We start from the raw sequence: 27000 nt of genomic DNA on the forward strand, positions 1-27000 counted from the left end.
TGTGCATGTAACATGTGCACTGAAGTGACAGACATTGTCAGGAAACCACTGAAGGGCTGGCCTGGGACCTCAGTTCAGAGCCCTTTTGGTCTGTTTTGTTAATGGAATTGACTTTTAGCAGATGCCTTCTGAACTCAAGGTCATACCCCTTTAATTGTGGGAATTTCAGTCACTGTGGCAATGAAGAAGGTCTGGGATAGGGGGTGCCTTTTAACCCTTCTCAAATCACATCAAGAAGCTCCTTCAAACTCTTATACATCAGGGGAGTTCTGTGTGGAAATGTTTACTTCAAAGACATTTACAATCCCAAAAGGACAATTTAGTGGCTGAAGATTATCTAATGCTGATAAAAGCATAAGTGTGGTTAAATCAGAAAAAACAGACAAGTCAGAGATGTGTGTGTGTGACCTATTAATTTTTCAGCCTGTTTCTGTCATTCTCACTGCGCTTATGAGGTTTGTGACATGTTTGTGTTGTATTTAGCTGTCACCTAGCTGCAATTTACAATGTTCCTTGGAATCATACTTTGGGTTGACTGGGGCAGAGAGAGATTCATGATGACAACCTATGTGGCTTTGGGCATTTCAAGTCCCTCTGATGATATTGTTCCTTGGTTTGAAATCAGATTGGAAAGAAAATGACACCTGTCTCTAAACAGAAAGGCAGTGGGTCAGGAGATACGGGCAGGATGTAGCCTCGGACTTGGGGAAATTTCTCAGGATCTGCCCAACGTTCCAGTTATCTACTTGCTCTGGGTGCACCAAGTAAAGATGGAAAGGGCTTCCCTGGTGGCGCAGTGGTTGAGAGTCTGCCTGCCGATGCAGGGGACACGGGTTCGTGCCCCGGTCCGGGAAGATCCCACATGCCATGGAGCGGCTGGGCCCGTGAGCCATGGCCGCTGAGCCTGCGCGTCCGGAGCCTGTGCTCCGCAACGGGAGAGGCCACAATAGTGAGAGGCCCGCGTACCCCAATAAATAAATAAATAAAGATGGAAAGAGTGAGCCTTGGAGCAGCGGGCGCTGGCCTGCCTGACCTCCAGCCCACTGTGTGCCGGGGCTGCCCTTGGGCCAGTTCATGGGAGGGGAGGTCAACTGCCAGGTGGTCATGGGCCCAAGCAATGGTGAGACAGGAAGAGAGGAGACAAACGGAGGTGAGGGCTGAAGCCTGCGGCAGAGCAGGAGGGGCAGGGAGTGTCCTTGACAGAGCAGGTAGACCCGAGGAAGAAGGTTCCGGGTTCCGCTGCCACCTCCCTGCCCGTCACACCCACACACACCGCTTAATGGTATGGGGCAGTGCTCCCCAGCCTGAGCGTGGTCCAGGGCAGTGGAACCCCAAGCCTGAAACACTCGGGCCTCCCTGGCCTCACAGCTACCGCCCTACCCCTCTCCAAACGCCAGGGACAGACCTCTGCATGGCTGCCTGGGCCCCAGTGAGTGCCCTCAGGCCAGCCCTGCCACCCTGTCCTGTGACCGCTTTGTGAACGTGGCCTGCCGCGGCAGGGCAAGCTCAGGGACAGGGGCCCACCGTGTACTTGTCCCCTTTGCCTCTTTCGGGGGATGAGGAAGCGCTAGCTTGGGAAGTACCAGCACCTTCCCTCATGGAGGGTCACCCTCAGCCGTCCTCCTGCCAGGCTCCGTTCCCAGGAAGAGCCCTTGAACACTGACCCTGACTCTTGGCTCTGGAAGAAGAGAGAAAGAGAAGGGGAGATCTAGCTGAAGTGTTGGCCAGTCGTGCTGTAAGGTCCCCTGATGGGGGCCGCTGCTTTGGAGCCAGCGGGTGCCTTGGCTTCCTGTTGCTGGGCGGTCACCTGACCTTTCTGAGCCTCAGGTTTCTGCATCTGAGAAGGCCTAGGTGGAGAAGACCACATGACATGGCAGGTGTGGCAGTGCCTTGCGGTCAATGTATCATGATGCGGGCCACTCCCCCTTCTTCCCGTTCCCCTGGCGATGAGAAGGTAGCAACATAGCTGTCAGTGGGCAGTTTGCAAGCAGGAGGTGGAGGATGGCTGGGACAGCCCAAGCCACCATGCAGGCAAAGCTAAGGGTCCCTGGCCACCCCCTGGCCCTGCCTGTCTGCCCTCCGGCCCCCTCCCTAACGTACCGCCTCGTTTTCTTCCTTCTCCCTTTTCAAATGAGGCGGAGAGAGACAATGGCTCGCTTACTGTATTCTATGGGTTGGGATCTGTGTGTATTATTTAAATAATCCCTGTCAAAACACCGTTTTTTTAGCTGATGAAATAGACGCAGACAGTTTGAGTACCTTGCTCCAGGTCACAGGTGGTGATAGGCGAGGGGCCAGGACTCGCACACAGGCAGTCTGGCTCCCAAGTCTATGCTGTGAAACTGACTAGTCTGTCATCCAGTGGTTCCCGAAGTGTGGTCCCTGGAGCATCAGCCTGACCTGGGAATATAGTAGAAATGCAAATTCTTCCCCTCCCCCCACAACCCCACCAGAACTACTGAGTGTGAAACTCGGAGGTTGGGGCCCATCTTTGGTGTGTTCCCAGGCTTTCCAGGGCATTCTGAGCACATGAAAGTTTGAGAACCACTACCCTCATACCTTCAAGCAAGCCAGTGTTTCATCTCCTTAACGTCCGCATGAACTCGGCTACAGCTGGGGCTGGCTGGGGAAACACGGGTCTGTCTCCAGGCTCTGGTTGAGAGAAGAGGAACCACAGGTGCCAGGGAGAAACCTGGCTCTCAAATTGGCCTTCTTCTGGATCCTCACCTTTGACCTGCTCATGCAAAATGACTTCTTAAAATGTCTTATTTTGCTGTCTCCCAGGCAAGGCCTTCATGATTAATCATGCAGCTCAGCACAGAGAGCCTGGAGGTGCTCATTTTATTTTATTTTTATTCTGTTTCTTTCATACTTATTTAACAAAAGATCCATGTATATGTGTATGCATGCATGTGTGTATTCTCTCTCTCTGCACGGCCACCCCCGACCCACCCAAGCTTGACTCAACCTTATATTTCCCAAATCTATTTCTGGAAATTTTTGAGCCAAGTTGGTGCTTCTCAGAGCTGCCGTGTATGGTTGCACAGGCTGTGCACTGCACAATCCAGGAGGTGCCATTTACAGATGCAACCACTCACCTGGCCCAGGAGGGTTGACTCCTGCCAACCACCTCCTCCCTTCTCTCTCCCTGGTTGGCCTCACCCTCTAGCCTAGGCCTTGCCTTCCTTTTTTTTTTCACTCATCCAAGGCGTTCTTGCTTTAAACGTTTGCCTCAGGAGTGAGGGCTGCTTCCTCATTCCCAGACCATTCTAAGCACCCCCGGGTGATGGGGGAGAGTGACACTGTCCTGGGTTAAAGCCACAAGGAGATGGCATCTGGCTGCTACTAAATACCGTTAGGAAATGATTGGTTCTTACCAGAAACAGAAGCCTCCAAGTCTCTGTTATAGACATGAATCATCATGAGAAGAGCCCAGGAGAAGCATCTCTGGTCCTGGACAGCATGGGGAGGTGATGACTCTGACCCTGACTGTCACTTAAATGGCGTGTGTGGTGAGGGGCGGAGTGGGAGGGAGGAGACAATCTTACATAAGAAAAACCACTTCCTGGAAGTTTGCTTCCCTGGTGACACCAGAAGAGCTTATGGCTTCCTTCCTCACGTGTATCTTTTTCACATTTATTTCTCGCATACCTATGGTTTGTAAGGGTTTTGTTTGCTTTTTTAATTGGAAGATAAAAAGTTAATGAAATATCAACTCTGGGGAATTCCCCGGTGGTCCAGTGGTAAGGACTCTGTGCTTTCACTGCCGGGGGCCCGGGTTCAATCCCTGGTTAGGGAACTAAGGTCCTGCCAGCCGTGCAGCGCAGCCAAAAAAAAATAATTAAGGGCTTCCCTGGTGGCGCAGTGGTTGAGAGTCCGCCTGCCCATACAGGGGACGCGGGTTCGTGCCCTGGTCCGGGAAGATCCCACATGCCGCGGAGCGGCTGGGCCGGTGAGCTGTGGCCGCCGAGCCTGCGCGTCCGGAGCCTGTGCTCCGCAACGGGAGAGGCCACAGCAGTGAGAAGCCCGCGTACCGCAAAAAAAAAAAAAAAAAAATAATAATAATAATAATAATTTTTAAAAAAAGATATATCAACTCTGAATATTCCAGACCCTTTTGGCTGGTATTTCAGTCCCTGCAGCCTCTAGCTCAGGGCTGGTTCTCAACATCCACAGGCTAAGTGTTGATTGTCCGACATGTTTTAGAGAACAAACCTGCCTCTCTTTTTTTCTCCAAGTCAATGTCACTTGGCCGGAAAGGCCTTCTCAAAGGACCGCCCTCTGGTGCCCAGCCTCGCCCATGTCCGACTGGCTTCAAAGTGAATCCTTACGTGGGGGAAAGGCATTTGGCTTTCGGTTCAGCTCTGCCAACCAGTTCTGTGTCCTTAAGAAAACATTTCTGAGCCACTTGGTTTCATCCCAGGTTTTTTTTGCCACCTGTCACTTGGAAATAATGATAATAATTGCATTTGCTTCCTGGGATTGTTTAAAGCAGGGCTGGCAAAACCTTTTCTGTAAAAAGGCCTCATAGTAAATAGTCTAAGCTTTGCAGACCATAATGGTCTCTGCAGCAACTGCTCAGCTGTGCCATTTTGGGGAAAGCAGCCGTAGACAAAACATGAGAGAATGGGGTTGGGTGTATTCCAGTAGCAAAAATAGGCAGTGAGCAGGATTCTGCCCACTGGCGGTAGCTTGCCAACTCCTGATTTAGCAGAGGAAGCAAGAAATGGATGTGAAAATAAACTGTAAAGTGCCATCAAAAAGTGAGGGACGGCGAGGTGAAGAGGCCGCACACAGCAGGGTCAGGTGTACGCCAGGAGGTCTCACTGGTACACACTGGAATGACCAGTGGAAAGGCCAACCGTCGTGCATCCCTGCCCCTTGACAGCCTGGGGAGAGGTACCCTGGGACCCAGGTGCACAGGTGTGGTGGTCAGCAGAGGATACTCCTCCCACTAACACACTCCCTTTCATTGGAATAAGCCTGAGAATGGTTTTGCCCTGAGCTTCCAGTCCAGTCTATGTTTGGGCAGCAAATGATCTGAGTCTGGTTACCAGCTATTTACAGCCATGCTTGGGAAAGTCACCTGCCCACATCTGGAGACCTTGGGGGAGCTTGGCTCAGTCCATCTTCTGGGGAAAGAGAAGCTTCTGGTATCTGCTGGCTCATTGCAGGCCCCCCGGGGAGAGTCCTAAGGCTCTTTCCAGGCAATCCTGTTTGTTTCCAGAGATGACAAGGACAATTTTGCCCCACAATTCAGGGGGGCGGCGTGGAGTCCTGGAGAGACCAGGAGCTACAGAACTAGCTAAAACTGGATTCCCACCAAGGCCCATTCCCACTGTATAATAGAGGGTCAGCATATGGTCAAGTGGCACCACTTGACTATAAATTAAGTAACTTCTCTGAAATTCTTCACTTGTCAGAGTAAAGAATACTACTTACGGCTGTTATGATTAAATTTGATAATATACCTATAGTATGTAGCACAGTTATCCTTCAGGAAATCTTAGCTCCTTTCTTTGTATAAATGTGTCCATCGGATGACTTTCCCCCATGAGAGAGGCGTAGTGATCTTGGATGAACAGGAAGGCTGAACAGGGAAGCTTGTCCTACTTTGCTTGCGGTGATGCTGTTATAATACTGGGGGGCCAGGATAGGCTGTTCTCTCTCCTCCACCGAAGGTTATACAAAATTTAATGGGCTTACATTTCAGCATGAACAGTTCAAGGCTTCCTGTTAGACCTAAGAATTAATGACTTTTGGATGAAGGAAGACTTGTAAAATTGGGTATCTGTGAGGAGGTAGCATTTTCTTACCTAGTCATATGAGTCCTCTGATCAGGGCCAGAACCACTGTCCACGTGGTCAGCAAATGATATTGTCTGTGCTCCACCTTGAGATTCAGATTAAAGACCCTAGTACCAGTTCTCAACTCAGCTTAGTGGGGACACGTTTATGTAAACCGTGATGGTTGGTTCTATGTGTCAACTTGACTGGGCCTCAGGGTGCCCAGATATTTGTCAAATGTTATTCTGGGTGTTTCTGTAAGGGTGTTTTTGGATGAAGTTAACATCTTTTTTTTTTTTTTTTTTTTTAGTTTCTGCTTTATAACAAAGTGAATCAGTCATACATATACATCTGTTCCCACATCCCTCCCCTCTTGCATCTCCCTGCCTCCCACCCTCCCTATCCCACCCCTCCAGGCGGTCACAAAGCACCGAACTGATCTCCCTGTGCTATGCGGCTGCTTCCCACTATCTATCTACCTTACGTTTGGTACTGTATATATGTCCATGCCTCTCTTTCGCTTTGTCACAGCTTACCCTTCCCCCTCCCCATATCCTCAAGTCCATTCTCAAGTAGGTCTGTGTCTTTATTCCTGTTTTACCCCTAGGTTCTTCATGACATTTTTTCCCTTAAATTCCATATATATGTGTCAGCATACGGTATTTGTCTTTCTCTTTCTGACTTACTTCACTCTGTATGACAGACTCTAGGTCTATCCACCTCATTACAAATAGCTCAGTTTCGCGAAGTTAACATCTTTTTAGTCAACTGATCTTTGTTATTTTTTTCCTAAAACCATTTTATTGAGGCATTGTTGATATTCAAAAAGCTGCATAAATTTAATGTATACAACCTGATGAGTTTGGAGATAAGTGTATACCCATGAAGCCATCGCACAATCTATGCCATAAGTGTATCTATCATGCCCAAACTTTTCCTCCCACCCCATCATTATTATTGTGTGTGATTAGAACACTTAACATAAGTTCTACCCTCTTAGCACATTTTTGAGTGTACACTACAGGATTGTTAGCTCTAGGTACTTTTGGTGGAGTAGATCTCTAAGACTCATTCATCTTGCATAACTGAAACTTTGTACCCTTGAATACTTCTCTGCTTCGCCCACCCCCCAGCCATTGGCAACCACCATTCTTCTCTGCTTTTCTGAGTTTGACTATTTTAGACTTCTCATACAAGTGGTGTCGTGTATAATAGTATTTGTCCTTTTCGTGTTTGATTTATGTCACTTAGCATATTATCCTCCAGGTTCATCCATGTTGTTGCAAATGGCACGATTTTCTTTTTTATGGCAGAATAATATTCCTTCATATGTATATACCACATTTTCTTTATCCATTCATCCATCAGTGGACACTGAGGTTGCTTCCATGTCTTGGCTCTTGTGAATAGTGCTGCAGTGAATATGGGTGTGTAGATATCTCTTTAAGATCCTGGTTTCAATTCCTTTGGGTATATACCCAGAAATGGGCTTGCTGGGTCATGTGGTAGTTCTACAGACAGACCTGGTTTTTATTGTGCTTTGCTTTATCTCACTTTGCAGATATTATGTTTTTTTGTTTTGTTTTTTGTTACAAATTGAAGGTTTATGACAACCGTGCATTGAGCAAATCTATCAGCACCATTTTTCCAACATTTGCTCACTTCCTCTCTCTGTGTCACATTTGGTAATTCTAGCAATATTTCAAACTTCAAAATTTTCAAGTATATTATATTTGTTATGGTGATCTATGATCAGTGATCTTTGTTAATATTGCAAAAAGATTATGACTCACCGAAGGCTCAGATGATGGTTAGATGTATATATGTGTGTGTGTGTCCATCCTAACTTGTTGAGGTGAAATCTCATTGTGATTTTGATTTACATTTCCCTAATGATTACTGATATTGAGCACCTTTTCCACGTACCTGTTTGTCATTCGCATGTCTTCTTTGGAGCAATATCTATTCAGTTCCCTTGCCCATTTAAGAATCAGGTCATTTGTCCTTGTTTTTGTTTTTTTGATTTTGAATTGTAGAAGTTCCCTACTGGTGATGGGCACTGACCCTGGGGCAACCAGGGCCTCTGTTAGAGGCACACCCAGCCTCTATGAAAGAGTTTTAATAGCAAGAACATGTACTGAGCCCTTACTATTTGCCAGACACAGCAGTAAGTGCTTTCCAAGCAGTTCTCAGTTAAGTCCCCCAACAAATGATGGAAGTACCCTTATCACTCTTTCAGAGAAGTCAATGGACTTTCCTAAGATGACCAAGGGTAGTACAAGGCAGAACTGGGACTCAAAGTGAAATCTACCTGATTTCAAAGTGCATTACTCTACGCGCTGTAGGCTCTCCATTTTACCAGCATCCAAGGCACTGGGCTCCCTTGGTGTTGTCATCTGTTTCTACCCTGCTGCTGGCCCTTATTCCCATTCACCCTTATAGATCTCTAGATACTAACTCACCCTGATCTTTATTAATTCATTTACTCACTAAATATCGAGTATGTACTAGTGTGCTCAGCCATGAGCTAGGCACTGGGTATAGAGCAATAAACCAAACAGACATAACCTACCCTCTTGGAGCCCACAGTCCAGGGAGGAAGATAATTGCACAGGCAGTACCATCTGTGTGATGAAGGATGGGGTGATGAGAAGCAGAGTGCAGGGAAGCACAGAGCAGGTGACATCTTGGCTATTTGGAGGAAGGACCACTGCATCTGAAACCTAAAGAATGAGAAGTTGTTTGGGACTTCCCTGGGGGCGCAGTGGTTAAGAATCCGCCTGCCAATGCAGGGGACACGGGTTCGAGCTCTGGTCCGGGAAGATCCCACATGCCGCGGAGCAACTAAGCCCGTGCGCCACAACTACTGAGCCTGCGCTCTAGAGCCCGCGAGTCACAACTACCGAGCCCATGTGCCACAACTACTGAAGCCCGTGCGCCTGGAGCCCATGCTCCGCAACAAGAGAAGCCACTGCAATGAGAAGCCTGCGCACTGCAACGAAGAGTAGCCCCCGCTCACCGTAACTGGAGAAAGCCTGCGTGCACCAATGAAGACCCAACACAGCCATAGATAGATAGATAGATAGAATGAGAAGGTGTTTAAGAGGCAAAGACTCTTCTGAGTCAAGAGCGGCATGACTAGGTTTGAATGATGGTTTGTAATTCTATCAGATGCAATATGCCATTTTCTGTTTAAAACAAAATTGTATGCAAGACCCCTTTCAGTTGTAATTTACCTACACGCATAATTTTTTAAAACCAATATAAAGTCCTAATTGTAATATAGAAGAAACAAAGGGAAAGTAGTTTAAATAAAATGGAATGCCTTTCCGTTTACAAGTGCTCAAGCACTAGGAGATAGAGTGAAGCAGGCAGAAAATTACATCTCTCCGTGGAGTGACAGTGAATGACGAAGACGATCGTGTTATGTCGGCAACTCCAGCACGTGAGCAGTATTGCCAACGGTGCTTGGAATTTCCAACACATGATGAACGGTGTTTGGTAATGTTACAGATGAAACAAAGGGCACTCTTTTTTAAATTTTTTTTTTTTTTTTTTTTTTTTTTGCGGTACACAGGCCTCTCACTGCTGTGGCCTCTCCCGTTGCGGAGCACAGGCTCCGGAAGCGCAGGCCCAGCGGCCATGGCTCACGGGCCCAGCCGCTCCGCGGCATGTGGGATCTTCCCAGACCGGGGCACGAACCCGTGTCCCCTGCATCGGCAGGCAGACTCTCAACCACTGCGCCACCAGGGAAGCCCCACAGTGCAATCTTTGTTTGATTTACACAGCAGCTGTGTCCTTGGAAATCTTAGTTTGTGCAAAAACCAGATACCTGTGTTTATATGTAAAATGGAATTTGGTTTAGGCTCAGATCATTATAACCAATTTTTCATCTATCTCATGTCTGGTGGGACATTCAGAGTGATGTGGAGTCATGAATAACTCTTCTGTTGCGTCAGACTGCTCTGGTAATTACCGGACTCACCCGTTCCTCATGCCCAGCGCACCAGATGTCAGGAGCACCTCCCCCAGGCAGTGTGACACCAAAGATCCTGCAGTTTCTAAAAGGCCCTCTAGGGGTGACAACAGCTCCCCACCGCCCAAGAAACACCAAGCTACAGAAACTCTAGAGCAATGGTGACTTATAGAAGTGTGTGAGCCCCATAATGTAATTTTCAATTGTCCTACCTCTGTTGAAAAAAGTAGAATAAAGCAAAGTAGTTGACTTTTTTTTCCAAATTTATTTCATTCAAGTGTAGTTGATTTACAATGTTGTGTTAATTTCTGCTGTACAGCAAAGTGATTCAATTATATATATACATATACATTCTTTTTCATATTCTTTTCCATTGTGGTTTATCACAGGATATGGACTATAGTTCCCTGTGCTATACAGTAGGACCTTGTTGTTTATCCATTCTCTATATAATAGTTTGCATGAAGTTGACTTAATAATATGTTTTCTTTAACCCAGTTTAGCCAAAATATTATCATTTCACCAACATAATCAACATAAAAGATAATTACTTTTTTTATACTAAGTCTTTGAAATCCAGTATATATTTTACACTCAGAGTGCATCTCAGTTCCGACTGGCCATGTTGTAGATACTTAACAGCCTCGTGTGGCTACTGCTGTCCTATTGGATGGTGCAGCCCTAGAAACATTCCGTTCCGTTCCTTGGCACAAGGACTTCTTTTTTGAATCCTCAGTTTCCAGAACTCTGACACTTGGGGAAATCCAGACTCAGGGTTTTCAGACGGGTGTGTAGAATCCTACAAGCAGGGCCAGGACCCTGAACCTCAGTGGACACACTGCTTGGATTGAGCCACAAAGCACGTGAGTGCAGTCGCTGGGTCCCACCATCCACTCCCAGCTCCTGGACGTGGCACTGTGTGAAGTCACAAGTAACTGCTGATAACCGTGTGGCTCAGTGCTGCCTGCAAATTGAAGGCCCCCTTGAAAATGCTGGAAACAGATGTTCGGAAATCTCTGACCTCTCATCATTAATTTCAGAATTTAAATGCCTGTTAATTTCCCCCTTTTATTGCTGAGCTCCACACAGTGGCATGCTCAATGTCAATGGGAATATCCTTTGGAAACATTCAATATATCAAATCTGAAGGTCGCTGGAAATCTGGGCGCTTGGAGGAGAGGACTGGGAGAGAAGTGGAGGGGGCTCTGGGGGCAGAGAGTGAGGTTGAGAGGACGCATCTCTGGCCAGAATCAAGGCCTGAGCAGAAGACCTGAACACTCACCTTCCTGCCCTTGGCCTGGGTGCACACCAATAAGGCCTCCAGGGAGGAGACATACAGGAGTGTTGGGAAAATTGAAAGCAGTGATCTGGGGGAGACTTGCTCCCTCCTTGTGTCTGACAGCTGCCTTTCCCATCTGATCAGCTGAAGTGGCTTCCCGGGAGCTGTGCCCGGCAGTGGACAGCAGGCAGACCTGCAGTCAGGCTGACCCAGGTTCAATTCTGTTGCCTTTGCTTTCTAGCTGGAAGATCTTGAGCATGTACCTTCACCTCCATTTGCTTGGTAGAAAATGGAGGCAAAAGCCCACGTTGCAGCTGTGAAATAAAATTCATGTTTTATGGCAAGACAAGAAAAATTTAAACATAAAATTTCTTCTCTGCCCTTTGGCATCCTCTCTCCCCGCACTGTGCATCTGCATTGTGCATCAACCAAACCTCCCCATCGGTGGAAATACCTGCACAACCATAAAGAGCACCATTCTCCCATCATCAAGACAGCCCCTTAAAAGAGAACATTCCTTCTTAATCTTGTAAGAAGCCACAATGACCTACTACTCGCTAGATTGTATAAACTATCAATAACACGTCACTTAATATACAGTCCTGTCACCAAAACTTATAACTATGCTTTGACCTCTAACGGGTAGAACTGTTCTCGGAGCTTTCTAAGAGGCTGTTCTCGAGTTATAATCCTCAGTTTGGCTCAAATAGAATTTTCCATTTCTTTCCTAGGTTGACTGATTAATTTTTCATCAACACAGCTTTATGAGAATTTCGTGCTATAACAGATACTGCATCGGGCACTGTGCCTGGCACACAGTGAGGTCTTAAATGTCTGTTCCTTCCCCTATTTATCTCCTGTCCTCAGAGCCTTGGTTGATGGCACTGATGGCATTTACAGTGACACGTGATGCCTTCAGAGAGCTGAAGTTTTAACCATCTAAGGCATCTCCCAGTACTGTGCTCTGGGAAATGGAGGTATTTTGAGCCCAAAATCTCTGGGAGAAAAATCAAGGCAGTTCCGTCCTTAGACCAGAGGCCCTAGAAAAGCGCTGTGGCTGACACCAGACTGGTACCTAGTGTGTCCAGATGATAAGCCCCTGAGCTCTTGGCTGATCTGATGCAGACCTGCAATTCCACAGAGAGTGAGGGGAGGACAATCCATTGAGAACAGAGACAGCATCCCCATCATTGCCAACAAGGAGAGGAGACCCCATGGGGCTACTCTGGGCCACCCCATTGCAACTGCCTGCCCAGCCTGTTGAGGATCACACACAGCCTCGCCTTGGGAATGGGCCCTGGGAGGAGCTGTGACCTTGACTGCCCGTTCCTCCAAGATCCTTGGTCAGGAGCTCTCCCCCTCCCACCATGAAATCACTTCTCATCTGAGGCCTCCTGGGCTTTCTTTTCTTTAGACATTTCTCTGCAGTGCCCTAGTTTGGCCTTGAGTTTTCAGCCAATTTTTTGTGAAGGAAAACGATTACACTTTACCAGTACTTTGGAGAAAATAGTGTTTCCTTTACAAAAGTAAGACCCTAGGGCTTTTAACTTCCCTTCTTTAAGAGAGGAGGGAAAAAGCTCTCAGTAGCCTACAGGGTGTCACACAAAGCTCCAGAGAACACCTCGACTTTCACATTGTCGTTTTTTACCCTTGTAATTTTGCCCACTCCCTAAGGGGCAATGGCGGGAAAGGACACAGACTCTGGTAATGCACCCGGAGAGCTCCTTCTGAGCCCAGGTTTGGGTGGGGGGTGACCTCCAGCTGCAGAGCTGGCTGGTGAGGTGACCTCACCGGATGGGCCTTGGGTCACCTTTCCTGCCCTCACCAGTGCTGATGAGACCACTTTCCTCTACTGAATGGGAGCAGCAGTTACCAGACTCCCCAGATTTGTGGCCTTCCGTTTGGTGTTTGCGCCCCTGTTTTACAACCACCTTGAGCCCAGACAGGGACAGGGAGGCCAGTGCCTCCCTGTGTTTGTTGGAAATGATCCTTCCTCCTCTACCACCAGATACTGTCTCAAGTTCCTTGCCATGAGGGAGGTACAGTAGAGGAGTTGGGGGCCCAGTCTTCCCTGTTTGCCAGGATCTGTTTCAGGATTGACATTCAAGACATCGACATGCAGAAGTATCTCATCACAGTTCCATGTCCTGATGGGGTGGCGGTCATACAGATCTATACGTGTGCTAACATTCCATAGTACCACGTGCTGTGCACACACACACACACGTGTGCATATTAAAAGTGGCGAAAGCTGAATGAGACCTACAGTTTATCTTTTTAAAAATTTATTGAAGTATAGTCGATTTACAATGTGTTAATTTCTTCTGTACAGCAAAGTGATTCAGTTATACGTATATATACATTTTTTCATATTCTTTTCCATTACGGTTTCTCACAGGATATTGAATGTATTTCCCTGTGCTATACAGTAGGACCTTGTTGTTTATCCATCCTGTGTATAATAGTTTGCATCTGCTAACCCCAAACTCCCAATCCATCCCATCCCCACACCCCCTCCCCCTTGGAAGCCACAAGTTTGTTTTCTATGTCTGTGAGTCTGTTTCTGTTTCACAGATAAGTTCATTTGTGTCATGTTTTATGTTTCCAAATATAAGTGATATCATATGATATTTGTCTTTCTGACTTACTTCACTTAGTATGATAATCTCTAAGTCCATGTTGCTGCAAATGGCATTATTTCATTCTTTTTTATGGCTGGGTAGTGTTCCATTACACACACACACACACACACACATCTTCTTTATCCATTCATCTGTTGATGGACATTTAGGTTGTTTCCATGTCTTGGCTATTGTAAATAGTGCTGCTATGAACATAGGGGTGCATGTATCTTTTTGAATTAGAGTTTTGCCTGGATATGTGCCCAGGAGTGGGATTGCTGAACCATATGGCAACTCTGTATTTAGTTTGCTGAGGAAACTCCATACTGCTTCCCACAGTGGCTGCACCAATTTACATTCCCACCAACAATGTAGGAGGGTTCCCTTTTCTCCACCCCTCTCCAGTGTTTGTTATTTGTAGACTTTTTAATGATGGCCGTTCTGACTGATGTGAGATGGTACCTCATTGTAGTTTTGATTTGAATTTCTCTAATAATTAGCAATGTTGAATACCTTTTCATGTGCCTGTTAGCCATCTAAGACCTACAGTTTAATTAATAGTATTGTACCAATGGCAGTTTCCTAGTTGTGGAAATGTACTATGGTTGTGTAAGATGTTATCATTGGGGAAAAGCTGGGGGAAGGGTACACAGGAACTCTCGATGCTTTTTTTTTTTTTTTGCAACTTCTTTTGAATCTCAAATTATTTTTAAATCAAAGGTCTTCCCCAGAAGGTCCCTCAAGTCCTCAGGGAAATAAAGCCCTGGAGGCCTGCCCCTGCCCAGCCAGGGAACGGTTCCTCGGGTGAGCAGCATATCTGGCCTCTCTTTGGGATGCTGGCTCAGGAGCACTTTCCTCACTGGGCACGAGACAGTGGTTCATACTCACTGTGCCTTTGGTTCTCAGGTCTAGTCTCTGTTTCTTTAGCTATTGGGGAAAATGTCAATTTAAAAAATTTTTGTTTCTGGTCTTTTTTTGGAGGGGTGCAGTGGGACTTGACAAGGAGACGTTGGTGGATCACATGCTCCCCAACATACTTTGTCATGGCTACTTAGAATCAACATCATTCAGAGCATCAGCCTGTGAGTATCACCAAAATAGGAACAGTGAATTTCTTCCTCCCCACTCCATCCTGAGATCACTCAACTTCTTCCCTCTGCTCTCCCCAATTACCACTGTATCCCATGCCTGGCGCAGAGTACATGTTCAAGAAATGGGTTTTTGAATGAATGAGTCCTAAATAGAATCAGATAAGAACCAAGGGTGCTGGGTAGATCCCTGAAGTCAAACAGTTTCCTCCTGCTTTTGGCCAGCCAAGGAAAATTTTCCTTGCATTTGATTTGTGGACCTCAGAGGAGAGGCATGATGGCTAAGTTAAGAATGAGCCTGGGGCTTCTGGAAACATCTCTCCTGCAACTGCAGAGAGCCTGTAGGCAGAGCAAAGACTAGCAGAGACAAGCACGACCTCAGTGGCAGGTGTAGGGATGGGGGAGCTGGAGAGAGAATGGAAGAGAAGAGAAAACCCTCATGTCATTGCTTGAGTTTCTGGATCCAGCTGTGCCTGAACCTTCCTTGTTGAATGCACAGAGCTGCCTGCCTCTTCCCCTGGCACATCTACCTGGAGCAATTCCTGCTTTTAGTCCAGCACATAGATCCCTTTCAGCCTGGCCTAACTTGCCTGGAATCTTCCAAAGCCAAAGTGAGCCTGGAATGCAGTGTCCATTCCCCTCAAGCTCCCCAGGCACACCGTTCTTCTCCCCTTCATCTCTGCACTCTCCCGGGGTTGGTGCAGCAGCTGTTGTGAGCTGCTTGCACACTACCAGGATCCCTCTTCTAGCTGATCACAAATGTGTATCTTTACCCAGCTCATGGGTCCTCCACGCTTCATTGCTCATCCTCACGCATTTGAGCCAAACATGTCCAAAATGTCACAGGTGCTCCAACAGCACAAAAAATTGCCATCTAAAAATGTGGTCTGAGGTAGTGATCCCAGGAGACTTCTTGGATGTGGCGCATTTTGAAAAATAAGCATTATTTAAAGTAACGGGGAAGTGACGTCAGGCAGAAGGGTGGCATGTGGGAAACCACCGCAGGGCTGTGAAAGGGGCCCCGTGTAGCATTTGAAGGATGAGCAGAGGAAGGACCAGAGGGAAAGGCGTGTGGAGGACACTGGGGTGGGGGTGGCGGGCTGGGGGCAGAGCGTGAGGGCCTAGGACGTTACATCACAAAGTGAGTTTGTCCTGACAGCTGTGTAGAACCGTGGAGAGTTTCAGGCAGCAAATGACTTTAGAACTGTGTGAAAAGAGTTACCCTGGCAGTCGTGTCCTCAGGATTCATCCCACTCAAGACAAAGAGATCCTTTGCTGGCGTCGCTGAATGTCAGAAGCTTCATTTGACAAGCAAAGGAACCCCACACAGAGCATCTCTTTAAGCCTCAGGTGTGCATATAAAACACAGGGCAAGGGTGTTTGAAGGAGCAGCAGTGAACCCAGTGGTGCTCCTTGGATAATTAAAGGGGAGGCAAAGGTTGCGTTCAGCAAAACCAAGTCCGTCCGCGTGTATGCTGGGCTCACAAATGGACAGGGCAGGTGTCGGTTTATTCCTGCATGAAAAAAGCAATTGGCAGAGTATATCTGCACCCCCTGTGCCCAATCAGTGCCCCGCTTGTTCGAAAGATGATAGCTCCAGTGAGAACTTCTTCTTTTTTTTTTTTTTTTTTTGCCGTGCAGCATGTGAGATCTTAGTTCCCCAACCAGGGATATAACTCCAGGCCCACAGCAGTGAAAGCATGGAGTCTTAACCAGTGGGTTGCCAGGGAAGTCCCAGTGAGAACTTTTAAAAAGGTCATCTAGAGCAAGAAAAAAAAACAGGGAGGGGCTGTCGCATCCATCCAGGATTAGGGACTTTCCTTTCCTCTTTTCCAGCTTTGGCCTCAAAGGCCAAAACTGTTCATCAGACTGTTAGATGTAGAAGCCCTACGTCAGGGGATCAGTGACGCTATCAGTTCCCAGATGCTTGTCATTGTGTGTCAGCCCAGCAAAATAAACCCTGCTCACCAGAAACACATTTTGAGATGATTCTTGTTTTGAATGATAGAAATGCATCCTTAGGGAACATCCAGCAGAGTGCTTTTTTGATTGGAAATTTAGATACCTGGTAAGAAATCCTGGGGGAGAGAGAGAATCTAGCAAACAAATTTCTTCTGACTGTTGGACCACCCTTCATGCTAACAGATGTTTTCATTAGTTAATGGGTTTGTCCAGAGAACTGATAAAGCTGGTTAAATATTGATCATCTGATCAGTATTATTTAAAGAACTCAAGGGACTGCACTAATTGAGATGTCTTTTCTGACTGTGGAGAAAGGCAAGAGTTGAAAGCAGCAAGGCCAAAAACAAACAAACAAAATCCTATTAAAAAACAAGGACTATAACAAACAGGAAGATAATGCCATTTTTCTTCAATACTAAACTAATTGCTCTTTTTTTTTTTTAAACTAATTGCTCTTTAAGCTGCCAGTCACAAAAGCATTGTACAAAGTTACTGAAATGTGAGTCACTATTGACTGTCGTTTGTTGGTGGCTCCAAAAGCTTCAGTCTTAAGTTTTTAAACTCTACCGAAAAAGAAGTGCTATTCAAAAGGAACCTGTTGGTACAGCTGGCTTCCTGGAAAGACTGGGGTCCTTTACAGACATGACCTAATCCAGTCCTCAGAATAATCTTCCTGCCATGTCTATCCCCACTTTGCAGCTGAGGCATGTAAAGTTTAAATAACTTAGCTGAGGTCCCACAGCTGTAATTCAGAGGAAGGAGGATGTAACCCATCTCTCAAGCTCGCCAAGACAGAGTGTTACTTTCAGAATTATACACTGACCAGAGACTGGCAATCAAGTCACTTTTAAAGGCCAACACATAACACTAATATCAAGAGTTTTGAACTACAATGTTTTATACCAGAAGGTAAGGGGTAGGGAATTTAAAACAGCCAAGGAAAGAAAATGTAAGCCAAGGACTGTATATTGAGACAAACTGGCCTTCAAGTATAACATCCACAGACACATTGTTATGAACATATTAGAATTTAGGGACTATCATTCCCATAAGGAATCTTTTTGAGAACAAGCTTGAACCAACCAAGAGGATGGGTGAGACATAGGCATAAGGACTGATGGTGAATATTAAATATTTACATATAGAACTAATATTAAATGACAGAAATATGGGAGATAGGGTAGTAAGAACTATGATTTGACAAGGTGTATGTAGCTCAACCGTCAAAATATAAAGAGAGAAGATGGAGAGTATATGGAAGCTAGAAAAGCTAATTGACAGCTTTATAATATTTACTGTGAGTAAAAATAATATTCAGATTAAATGCTGGATGACAGGGAAAGGAGGAGAAAGAAGAGGTTACTTTGCTACTGTCAAGATTGGGCAAAGTAAAAAATAGATGGTGTCCAAAAAAGTGGAATAAGGGTATTATATTAAAAGGAAGCATTCGTTTAAAGGACAAAAAATACAAACCTTCCTAAACACAAAGATACATCAGAGAGAATAAGACAGGAGGTCGCATAACCAAAGACTATGAGGCAAAATATTTCAATCATACCAATAAAAGTGAATGAGCTTAATTTACCTATAAAAATAAAAAGACCTGGACTTCCCTGGTGGTCCAGTGGGTGAGACTCCATGTTCCCGATCCAGGGGGCCCAGGTTCGATCCCTGGTCAAGGAACTAGATCCCACACGCATGCTGCAACTAAGAAGTCCACATGCTGCAGCTAAACATGCCACAAGGAAGGTCCCACGTGCCACAACTAAGACCCAGCACAGCCAAAATAAATAAATATTTTAAAAATAAATAAAAATAAAAAGATCTTCAGATTGACTAACAAAGCAAAATAAAAAATTATGCTGTATTAACGAATTTCATTTAAAACAAAGATTCAGATAGGTTAAAAATAAAAGGGTGAAAACTGAAAAAAAAATTGCAAACCTATTTTAGTAATCATGTTATTGGTAGTAGTGTTTGTATCAGTATTCTGAAGTTATTACATGAGCTACTGGGGGTGGGGAGTAAATGACTAGTTATGTTGATGTGAGTAGTTATGCTGATGTTGGGAAGCAGAATTTTTTATTGAGATATAATGGGCATATAACTGTATCAGTTTCAGGTGTACAACATAATGATTTGATATATAATATATATTGTGAAATTACTACTACAGTAAGTTAACATTCAACACCACACATAGTTACAATTTTGTGTGTGTGATGAGAACTTTTTTTAAAAAAATAAATTATTTACTTTGGGCTGCTTTGGGTCTTCGTTGCTGTGTGCGACCTTCTCTAGTTGTGGCGAGTGGGGGCTACTCTTTGCGCAGGCTTCTCATTGCGGTGGCTTCTCTCATTGCAGAGCACGGGCTCTAGGCCCGTGGGCTTCAGTAGTTGTGGCACACAGGCTCAGTAGTTGTGGCTCATGGGCTTGGGCTCTAGGGCATGGGCTCTAGGGCACAGCCTCAGTAGTTGCGGCGCAAGGGCTTAGTTGCTCCACGGCACGTGGGATCTTCCTGGACCAGGGCTCAAACCCATGTCCCCTGCATTGGCAAGTGGATTCTTAACCACTGCACCACCAGGGAAGCCCAAGAACTTTTAAGATCTACTCTCTTAGCAACTTTCAAATATACACTACAGTATCATTAACTGTGGTCATTATGCTGTACATTAGATCCTCGGAACTTATATTTATCTTATAACTGAAAGTTTGTGCCTTTCAACCACTTTCACCCATTTTGCCTACCCCTACCTACTCCCTGCCTCTGGCAACCAGAAATCTGTTCTCTGTATCTATGAGTTTTTTCTTTGTTTTAATGAGTTTTTTTTTTTAAAGATTCCACATATAAGTGAGATTATAGAGTATTTGTCTCTGTCTGACCTCATTCACTTAGCATAATGCCCTTAGTGTTCATCCATGTTTTTGCAAATGATGGGGCTTCCTTCTTTTATGATTGACTACTACTCAGTTGTGTTACATATATCACAGTTTCTTTGGCCATTTATCCACTGATGGACACTTTGGTTGTTTCCATGTCTTGGCTCTTATAAATACTGCTGCAGTGAACATGGGGGGCCGATATCTTTTCAAGATTGTGATTTCATTTCCTCCAGTTAAATACCCAGAAGTGGAATGGCTGGGTCATATGGTATTTATACTTCTAATATTTTGTGGCTGTACCAACTTACATTCCCACCAGCAGTGCCAGAGGGTTTTCTTTTCTCTAAATCCTAGCCAACACCTGTTATTTCTGGTTTTTCTGATAATAGCCATTCTAATAGGTGTGACATGATATCTCATTATGATTTCAATTTGCATTTTCCTGGTGATTAATGTTGAGCATCTTTTCATGTATCTGTTGGCCATTTGCATATCTTCTTTGGAAAAAATGTCTATTCAGATCCTCTGCCCATTTTTTAATCTGATTATTTAGGTTTTTTCTCTTGATTTATACGATTTCTTTATATTTTTTGGATTTTAACCCCTTATCAGATATATGATTTACATATTTTCTCCCAGTTGATGGGTTGCATTTTCATTTTGTTGATGGTTTCCTTTGCTGTGCAGAGCTTTTTAGTTTGATGTAGACCCACTTGTTTATTTTTGCTTTTGTTGCCTTTGCTTTTGATGTCAAATCCAAAAGGTCATTACTAAGACTCATGTCAATAAGCTTACCCCCTGGGTTTTTTTCTATGAGTTTTATGGTTTCAGGTTTCACATTCAAGTCTTTTAATCTATTATCCTTTCCCCACTGTATAATCTTGGCTCATTTTTTGTAAATTAATTGAATATATATGCATGTGTTTATTTTTTTAATTTTTTTTAAATCATTATATTTGCAACATATAATGAAGTAATGGATGTAGACAATAATAGTCAATAGATGGTACCATCACAAAAAGAGATAAGCAGATAGCACATGCCTCCTCTTGGAAGTACACACCACCACCCATGAAATGTTTTTGCCAAAATAACCTTATCTCGTATTCAAGCCTCTATTCCTCAGAGAGGTTACTACTTTAAAATGGCACCCCTGCTCTTTACCCAGGTTCACTTTTCATCATAGTACTTATTATGGTAAAAATGTATTTTATGATGATTTGATTGACTTGTTCATTGTCAGTTGACACTACTAGATTATAAGCTTTCATGGACAGGGAATTTGTCTTTCTCCTTCAACATTTTATTCTCAGCACACTGAATACTGCTTGGTACATAACGGGCACTAAGTAAATATTTGGGTCAATGACTTCATGACTCTCAAAGGATCAATCTATCGTCAGCTAATACCTTATGGAGGATTAGCTGATAAACAGTTGAGGGTATAATTCTGCAAGCGTGGAAAAAGGGAGGCAGCTGGAAGTTTGGAGTAAAGAAGAGAACTGTAGAGGGTGAGTGAGGAAAAACGGAGGTTTGGGGGGCAAGAGAGGAAAGACAAGACGAGCTTCAGAATTTGAATGGCAGTTTCACAAAAATGAATCCTTTTAACATGTGGATTCCTCTTTTCAACACTGGTTTTGCTTTGATGGTGGCATATTTCATGCATGAAGTCTGCATGGCATAGGGTTGAAACTTGGGCAATCACGTAATTGTTTTGAACCCCCCTTTCTTCATGAGAAAACTGAGGTTGATGACATCTTTCTTGGAGGTTGATAAGAATTCAGTGAACAGAATGGGAAAGGGCCTGGCACATAGCAGTCACTCAACCCATGGTAAGGCTAGTCACTCTAGCCTTGTCATAGATAAACAAAGGGGTCATCCATGAGTCCGTTCTAAGTCTGTGGGGAAGGGTGGTTCTTTGCAGTAAGCCATTTCTGGGACACACAGGGCAAGGTTCAGTTCAACACTGTCAACTGAATCCCAAGAATTATGTAAAATGCCTATAATAATAGGAATGTGAGAAAGAATAACACTGGACACCAGTGTTATTTAACTTTCACTTCTCTGATCTATTTTACTATACCATAACACTAAGTACTAGATAGGGTGTGCATCTAAGACAAAGTGCATCATGATTAGGACAATAATATCTGAGTTATGAAACAATAATATTACATTTCAGTGTTATCCATAAAGCCTCTGGCATTTGGGATTTTCATTCAGATAAAAATATAATTTCAGCCCGCTTGTGCTTAAGATTAGGTTGAAATCTTTTTGATTCAGTGCAGTTGTTTTTAGGTCTCAATTTTCAATTTTTAAAAATTGTTTCCAACTGAATAAGTCTTTAACCAGCCTAAGTTACTTACAGCTTAAAGTATGTATGCAGTTAGATTTCAGAGAGTTCATTATTTAAACTTACATTTTATAAACTCATTGTTAGTCATTAAAGTCTATTACTTACGCTCAGCAGGTTTATTTCAATTCCCAGTATTTAAGCTCTTCTAGCAGTTAAAATACCAAAAGGCTTTACTCTACATTATGTACCAACAGCAGGAAAAAAAAAACATTTTCATAATTGAAGTAACTCTCAATTTATGAATACAAAACACGTTCAAGGTCAAAGAAGTGCCTGCTACCCATCCGCTGTATCATACACCAGAGGAATTTTCTTTTCCCACACGGACAAAGAGGAAAGAAATGCCCACACAGATGGTTTTTGGAGTGTGGGTGGGGGAAATGGGAGAATGGTATTAATGACAAGCAATTACCAGCCCCTTGAGAAATAGGCATCCCTACCTTAACCTGTGCTTATAGTCTCCTTCCCTGAACACACCCGACCCTCGAGGCAGGCTCCTTTCCTGTTTCCACGAATGACTGTTTATTTCATTCACATTTCGCAAGGGAAAGAAAGCCAGCACAGCAGTCCTGGGACACACACTAGGGATTAACTAGTTACCAGTGTCCGTGGAGCGCCCCTACAAGCCGTGACCAACGGGGCTGCTTCTGCCCACACGTGAGCCCCACGTGACAGGCCAATGCAAAGTAAACAGGACTCCCCTCATTAAAAGAACAAAACAAAAACCCTATCCAACAGGGCCTTCCTGTGGTTTAATGATATAAAGTTTTGGATAGAATTTTTCTAACCTAATGAATTCCTGATTGAACAATGACACCACCAGCACGTGCTATTTTCCCATCCCCACCGAAGTCTGCTTGTTAAAGATAAGTGCTCCAAGTTTAATTTATGCCTTTTCCTGTGGAGTCTGATGGAAAATAAAAGCCAGTATCTATTTAAGAATTGTAATAATGAGATTCTTTTCCAAAGGAACAGGCACAGATCTTCAGGAGAGGTGGTAGTAATATCTAACATGTAGCCACTAGAAATGTCATGGACTTATTATGAAATTATCTACTAGCCCTTTTAACGTCAAAATGGCTAAAAGAGCTTCTTGGTTGGACCGCTGACTTTAATAGGAAACCTGTCCACATTTGCCCTTTAGGGAATTCGCATTCTCTCTGAACCATCCAATTCAAGAATGGATCTACTTAACATTTTCATTAGCACAATACAAAGATTAATTAAGCACTAATCTCTTCAAGGCTGCTCACTAGGCGTTGTAACCAGGTTTGCTAGCTAACTTCCTGAAGCTGAATCCAAGATGGTGAATGTCCTAGGCAACTGGTAAACCATAGTAACAGTTTTGACAAAATTTATTGCTGCCTTCAATTGCCCTTGATGGTTTGGAACAGTTGTAATGAATTTATAAATATTACACATGAGACAGCAGTGCAGATGGAAAAAATTGGCTTTTATCCACAGGGGGGGCCTGAGACAGAGTAAGAATGAAGATAATAATTGAAATGGGATTACTGCCACAAATGTTAAAAACTCTATCCTAGTTTTCATTTTAAAATAATTATTTTTAATCATTTTGTCCTTTTTCCCCATCACAGACGAAATTGACATGGAAAAATAATGCAGAGAACTAAAGTCTGGGAACTAGAGAGTAAAAAGTAATGAGGCCTAAGAAAATCTCCAGGACCTATATTTGCATGTTAATATGAAAAAAAAAAAAAAACTACACTAAAAGGATGAAAATTTTAAGTGGAATTAACTAGAACCTGACCAAGTATAATGGTTCTATGACAAAACTCCTGTCCTTAAAGGAATAAATCCAAAGGAAAAAAATTGTATGACAGAGTAGAAAATTTTAACCTACCACAACTGGATTCAGTAAATATCTGTGTTCACTATTGTTAAAAGATAAACTGAAGCATGTTAGGAATCTTAAGAGTTTCAGAAACAGAATCAGGGACATTGAGAATAGACTGGTGGTTGCCAAGGCAGGGGGTGGGGGAGGGATGGACTGGGAGTTTGGGGTTGGCAGATGCAAACTATTATCTATAGAATGGATAAACAACAAGGTCCTACTGTATAGCACAGGGAATGATATTCAATATCCTGTGATAAACCACGATGGAAAAGAATATGAAAAAGAATATATATGTATAACTGAGTCACTTTGCTGTACAGCAGTAATTAATACAACATTGTAATTCAACTGTCCTTCAATAAAAAGAATCTTAAGAGTTTCAAATTGGGCAGCACCAAACTGGAAGTGGTTAGGAGCCCCTTCTCCAAGGGGAGGTGCAACATGACTTTTATAGAGTAGAGGAAGAAGCAAAGCAAAGGAACTTATTTGATTGGCTGTAGCTTAAGTGGTTGCCTCATCTGGGAAAGCTTCATTGGCTGCCCGTGATTGGTTGTCCTTAGGTTTGTTTTTGTTTTTGCTGTTCTTTTTTTTTTTAAATTTATTTTATTGAAGTAGAGTTGATTTACAATGTTGTGTTAATTTCTGCTGTACAGTAAAGTGATTGTTACATATATCCTTTTCCATATGGTTTATCACAGGATATTGACTATAGTTCCCTGTGCTATACAGTAGGACCCTGTTGTTTATCCATTCTATAAATAGTAGTTTGCACCTGCTAACCCCAGACTCCTAATCCATCCCTCCCCCATCTCCTCTCCCCTTTGGCACCTATCAGTCTGTTCTCTGTGAGTCTATTTCTGTTTCGTAGATAAGTTCATTTGTGTCATAGTTTAGATGCCGCATATAAGTGGTATCATATGATATGTCCTTAGGTTTTGATTTCTGAACCTTGAAGCATTTCAGGCTTATGCTTTGGTTTGCCTGCATAGGCTGCTAAGGCGTTAGAGCCGCCTCAGTCTAATGGCCTCCTTGTTGAATTAATTTAACACTATGTTCAAGTGAAAAAGCACTGGAACGACATGGGAATGGGGACTAAAAAGTTCAGTTTAAAATGGTCTCTGAGGGGAATTCCCTGGCGTTCCAGTGGTTAGGACTCTGTGCTTCCACTTCAGGGGGCACGGGTTCGATCCCTGATCGGGGAACTAAGATCCCACATGCCGAGTGGTGTGGCCAAAAAAAAAAAAAAAGCAAAAGCAAAAAATGGTCTCTGAACACAAGTTGTTCCTAATCTGGAAAACAATCTGGACACATATCCAACCAACTAGAATGTAACTGCAGAAGTGACATAATAGGGACTCTAATAATGTACAGTGGAGATGTGCTATGATAGACAAAAAAAAAAAAGTGCAGAGAGAACAGAATGTTCAATTTGGAACAGGAAAAGAAAAAACTCACCGAAGTGGCATTTGAACTGTATCTAAAGGATAAATACAAATGTGATAAATAATAAAGGAGGCACTGGAGTGGTAAGTAGGCAGGTGGTATTCAGGGCAGAAGCAACATCCAACATTTATTAAGGAAGTATTTCTATGCCTGGCACTGGGATGTAGGGGAGGAAAAAGTTTTCCTCAACCCTTTTAGGATCCCTGGCTAGGTCTGAAAATTAAGCTGATAGATTAACAGGAGAAAAGCATTCAGATTTATTTGATATAAATTTATATGACACAGGAGTTTTCATAAGAAAATGAAGACTCGAAGCAGCAGTTAAACTTGAGTGTTTTTCTGCTAGGTTTGATGAAGAGTGGAAGGTTGTGGAGAAATATGATGGGACAAAGAGGGTAGCAGCTAAGTGTAATAAACTGGGGGAAACTCTGCAAGACCTGCTTGCTTCGATGCTTCTCAGCATCCCACCATCTTGGAGATAAGGGAGGGCACCTCTCACACAAGGCTCTTGTGACCTATTTCAAGGGAAAAGGGTGGGGGAAGGTCAGAGATCTTTCCGCTGCTGTTTTTCTCAAATTCCTTCAGCTTAAAGTAGCACACCAAGGTGCCATATTTTGGGGTAGCTTGTTCTTTGGCTGTGCTGGGTCCTTGAAAGCTGCACGTGGGCTTTCTCTAGTTGTGGCGAGCAGGGGCTACTCTTTGTTGTGGTGCGCGGGCTTCTCATTGCAGTGGCTTCTCTTGTTGCAGAGCGCGGGCTTCAGTAGTTGCGGCGCGTGGGCTCAGTAGTTGCGGCGCGTGGGCTCAGTAGTTGCGGCGCGTGGGCTTAGTTGCCGCGCGGCATGTGGGATCTTCCCTTACCTGTGGACCACCAGGTAAGCCCTGGGGTAGCTTGTTCTGAACCCTGTCAGTGTCCTCCATCAGACACACAAAGGTAGATGAAGACACGGTATCCAAGATGCTCAGAGTCTCACAGAGGATGAACAAGCCCACGGAGCCATTGGAGGTCGTGATGGGAGGGAGACGCAGCTAGAAGGTAGATTGGGGAGAGACTGTGAAGGGGCTTTACAGACCAAGCATGTGTATGGATTTTGTTCCATGGAAAACAGGAAGCATTCACAGATTTTTTAAGTGGAGGAGTGACAGAGAAATTCCTGGAAACTTAAGACAGCCTACAACCCAACTCCCTTACTTTATAGCTTGAGAAAGTGACACTCAAGAGAGACTAATTGACTTGCTTAAGGTTACTATTTGACAGTGCCAAGACCCCAGCTAGAAAACAGGTCGATCCCATCTGTATTTTAGGGTAACTTAGAAAGATTATTCTGGTGGCAGTGGGGAGAATGGATCTGAATGGGGGTGTCTGAATAATAAGCAGCATGGTCCAAATCAAGAAATGAGACCGAGGATTTAGTATTAATGGATGTTTTTGTGTCGTTTTGATGTTTTTGTTTAGTTTCCAAACTTACTGTGCTTTTAAATCAGAATCATCCTTTGTATTCATTTTCATATACTTCTCCCAATGCTTCTTATCATGAGTTAAATAAAGTGGAATTCCCCGTTGCCTGCCTGCAAGTGCTAGGAATCCTGTATAAATGGCAGGGTGTTTTGCCCTAATTTGTTGGTTACGCGAGAATGCACTACCGTTGGGCTCAATTAATTGTAGGTAGATGGTTGTATGTATACTTAATGGTTGTTATTGGATGCAATTTGCAATGTTTAATAAAAAACTTTATTCTTTGAGTATTTTA

General features: G+C 44.0%; 1 protein-coding gene across 1 annotated transcript in view; it reads right to left on the minus strand.

The window, feature by feature from the left end:
- Nucleotides 1-1708: 1708 nt before the first annotated feature.
- The window catches only part of ZC3H13 (zinc finger CCCH-type containing 13), a gene marked incomplete at its 3' end in the record, with an annotated part of 101282 nt that continues 75990 nt past the window's right edge, over nucleotides 1709-27000 (minus strand). The window contains exon 13 of the mRNA XM_079721622.1: nucleotides 1709-1847. Within this exon, the coding sequence (XP_079577748.1) occupies nucleotides 1709-1847 (139 nt within the window). The remainder of the gene's footprint in view (nucleotides 1848-27000) is intronic.

This window comes from Hyperoodon ampullatus (assembly GCF_949752795.1).
Source record: "Hyperoodon ampullatus genome assembly, chromosome: 16".
Taxonomy (NCBI): domain Eukaryota; kingdom Metazoa; phylum Chordata; class Mammalia; order Artiodactyla; family Ziphiidae; genus Hyperoodon; species Hyperoodon ampullatus.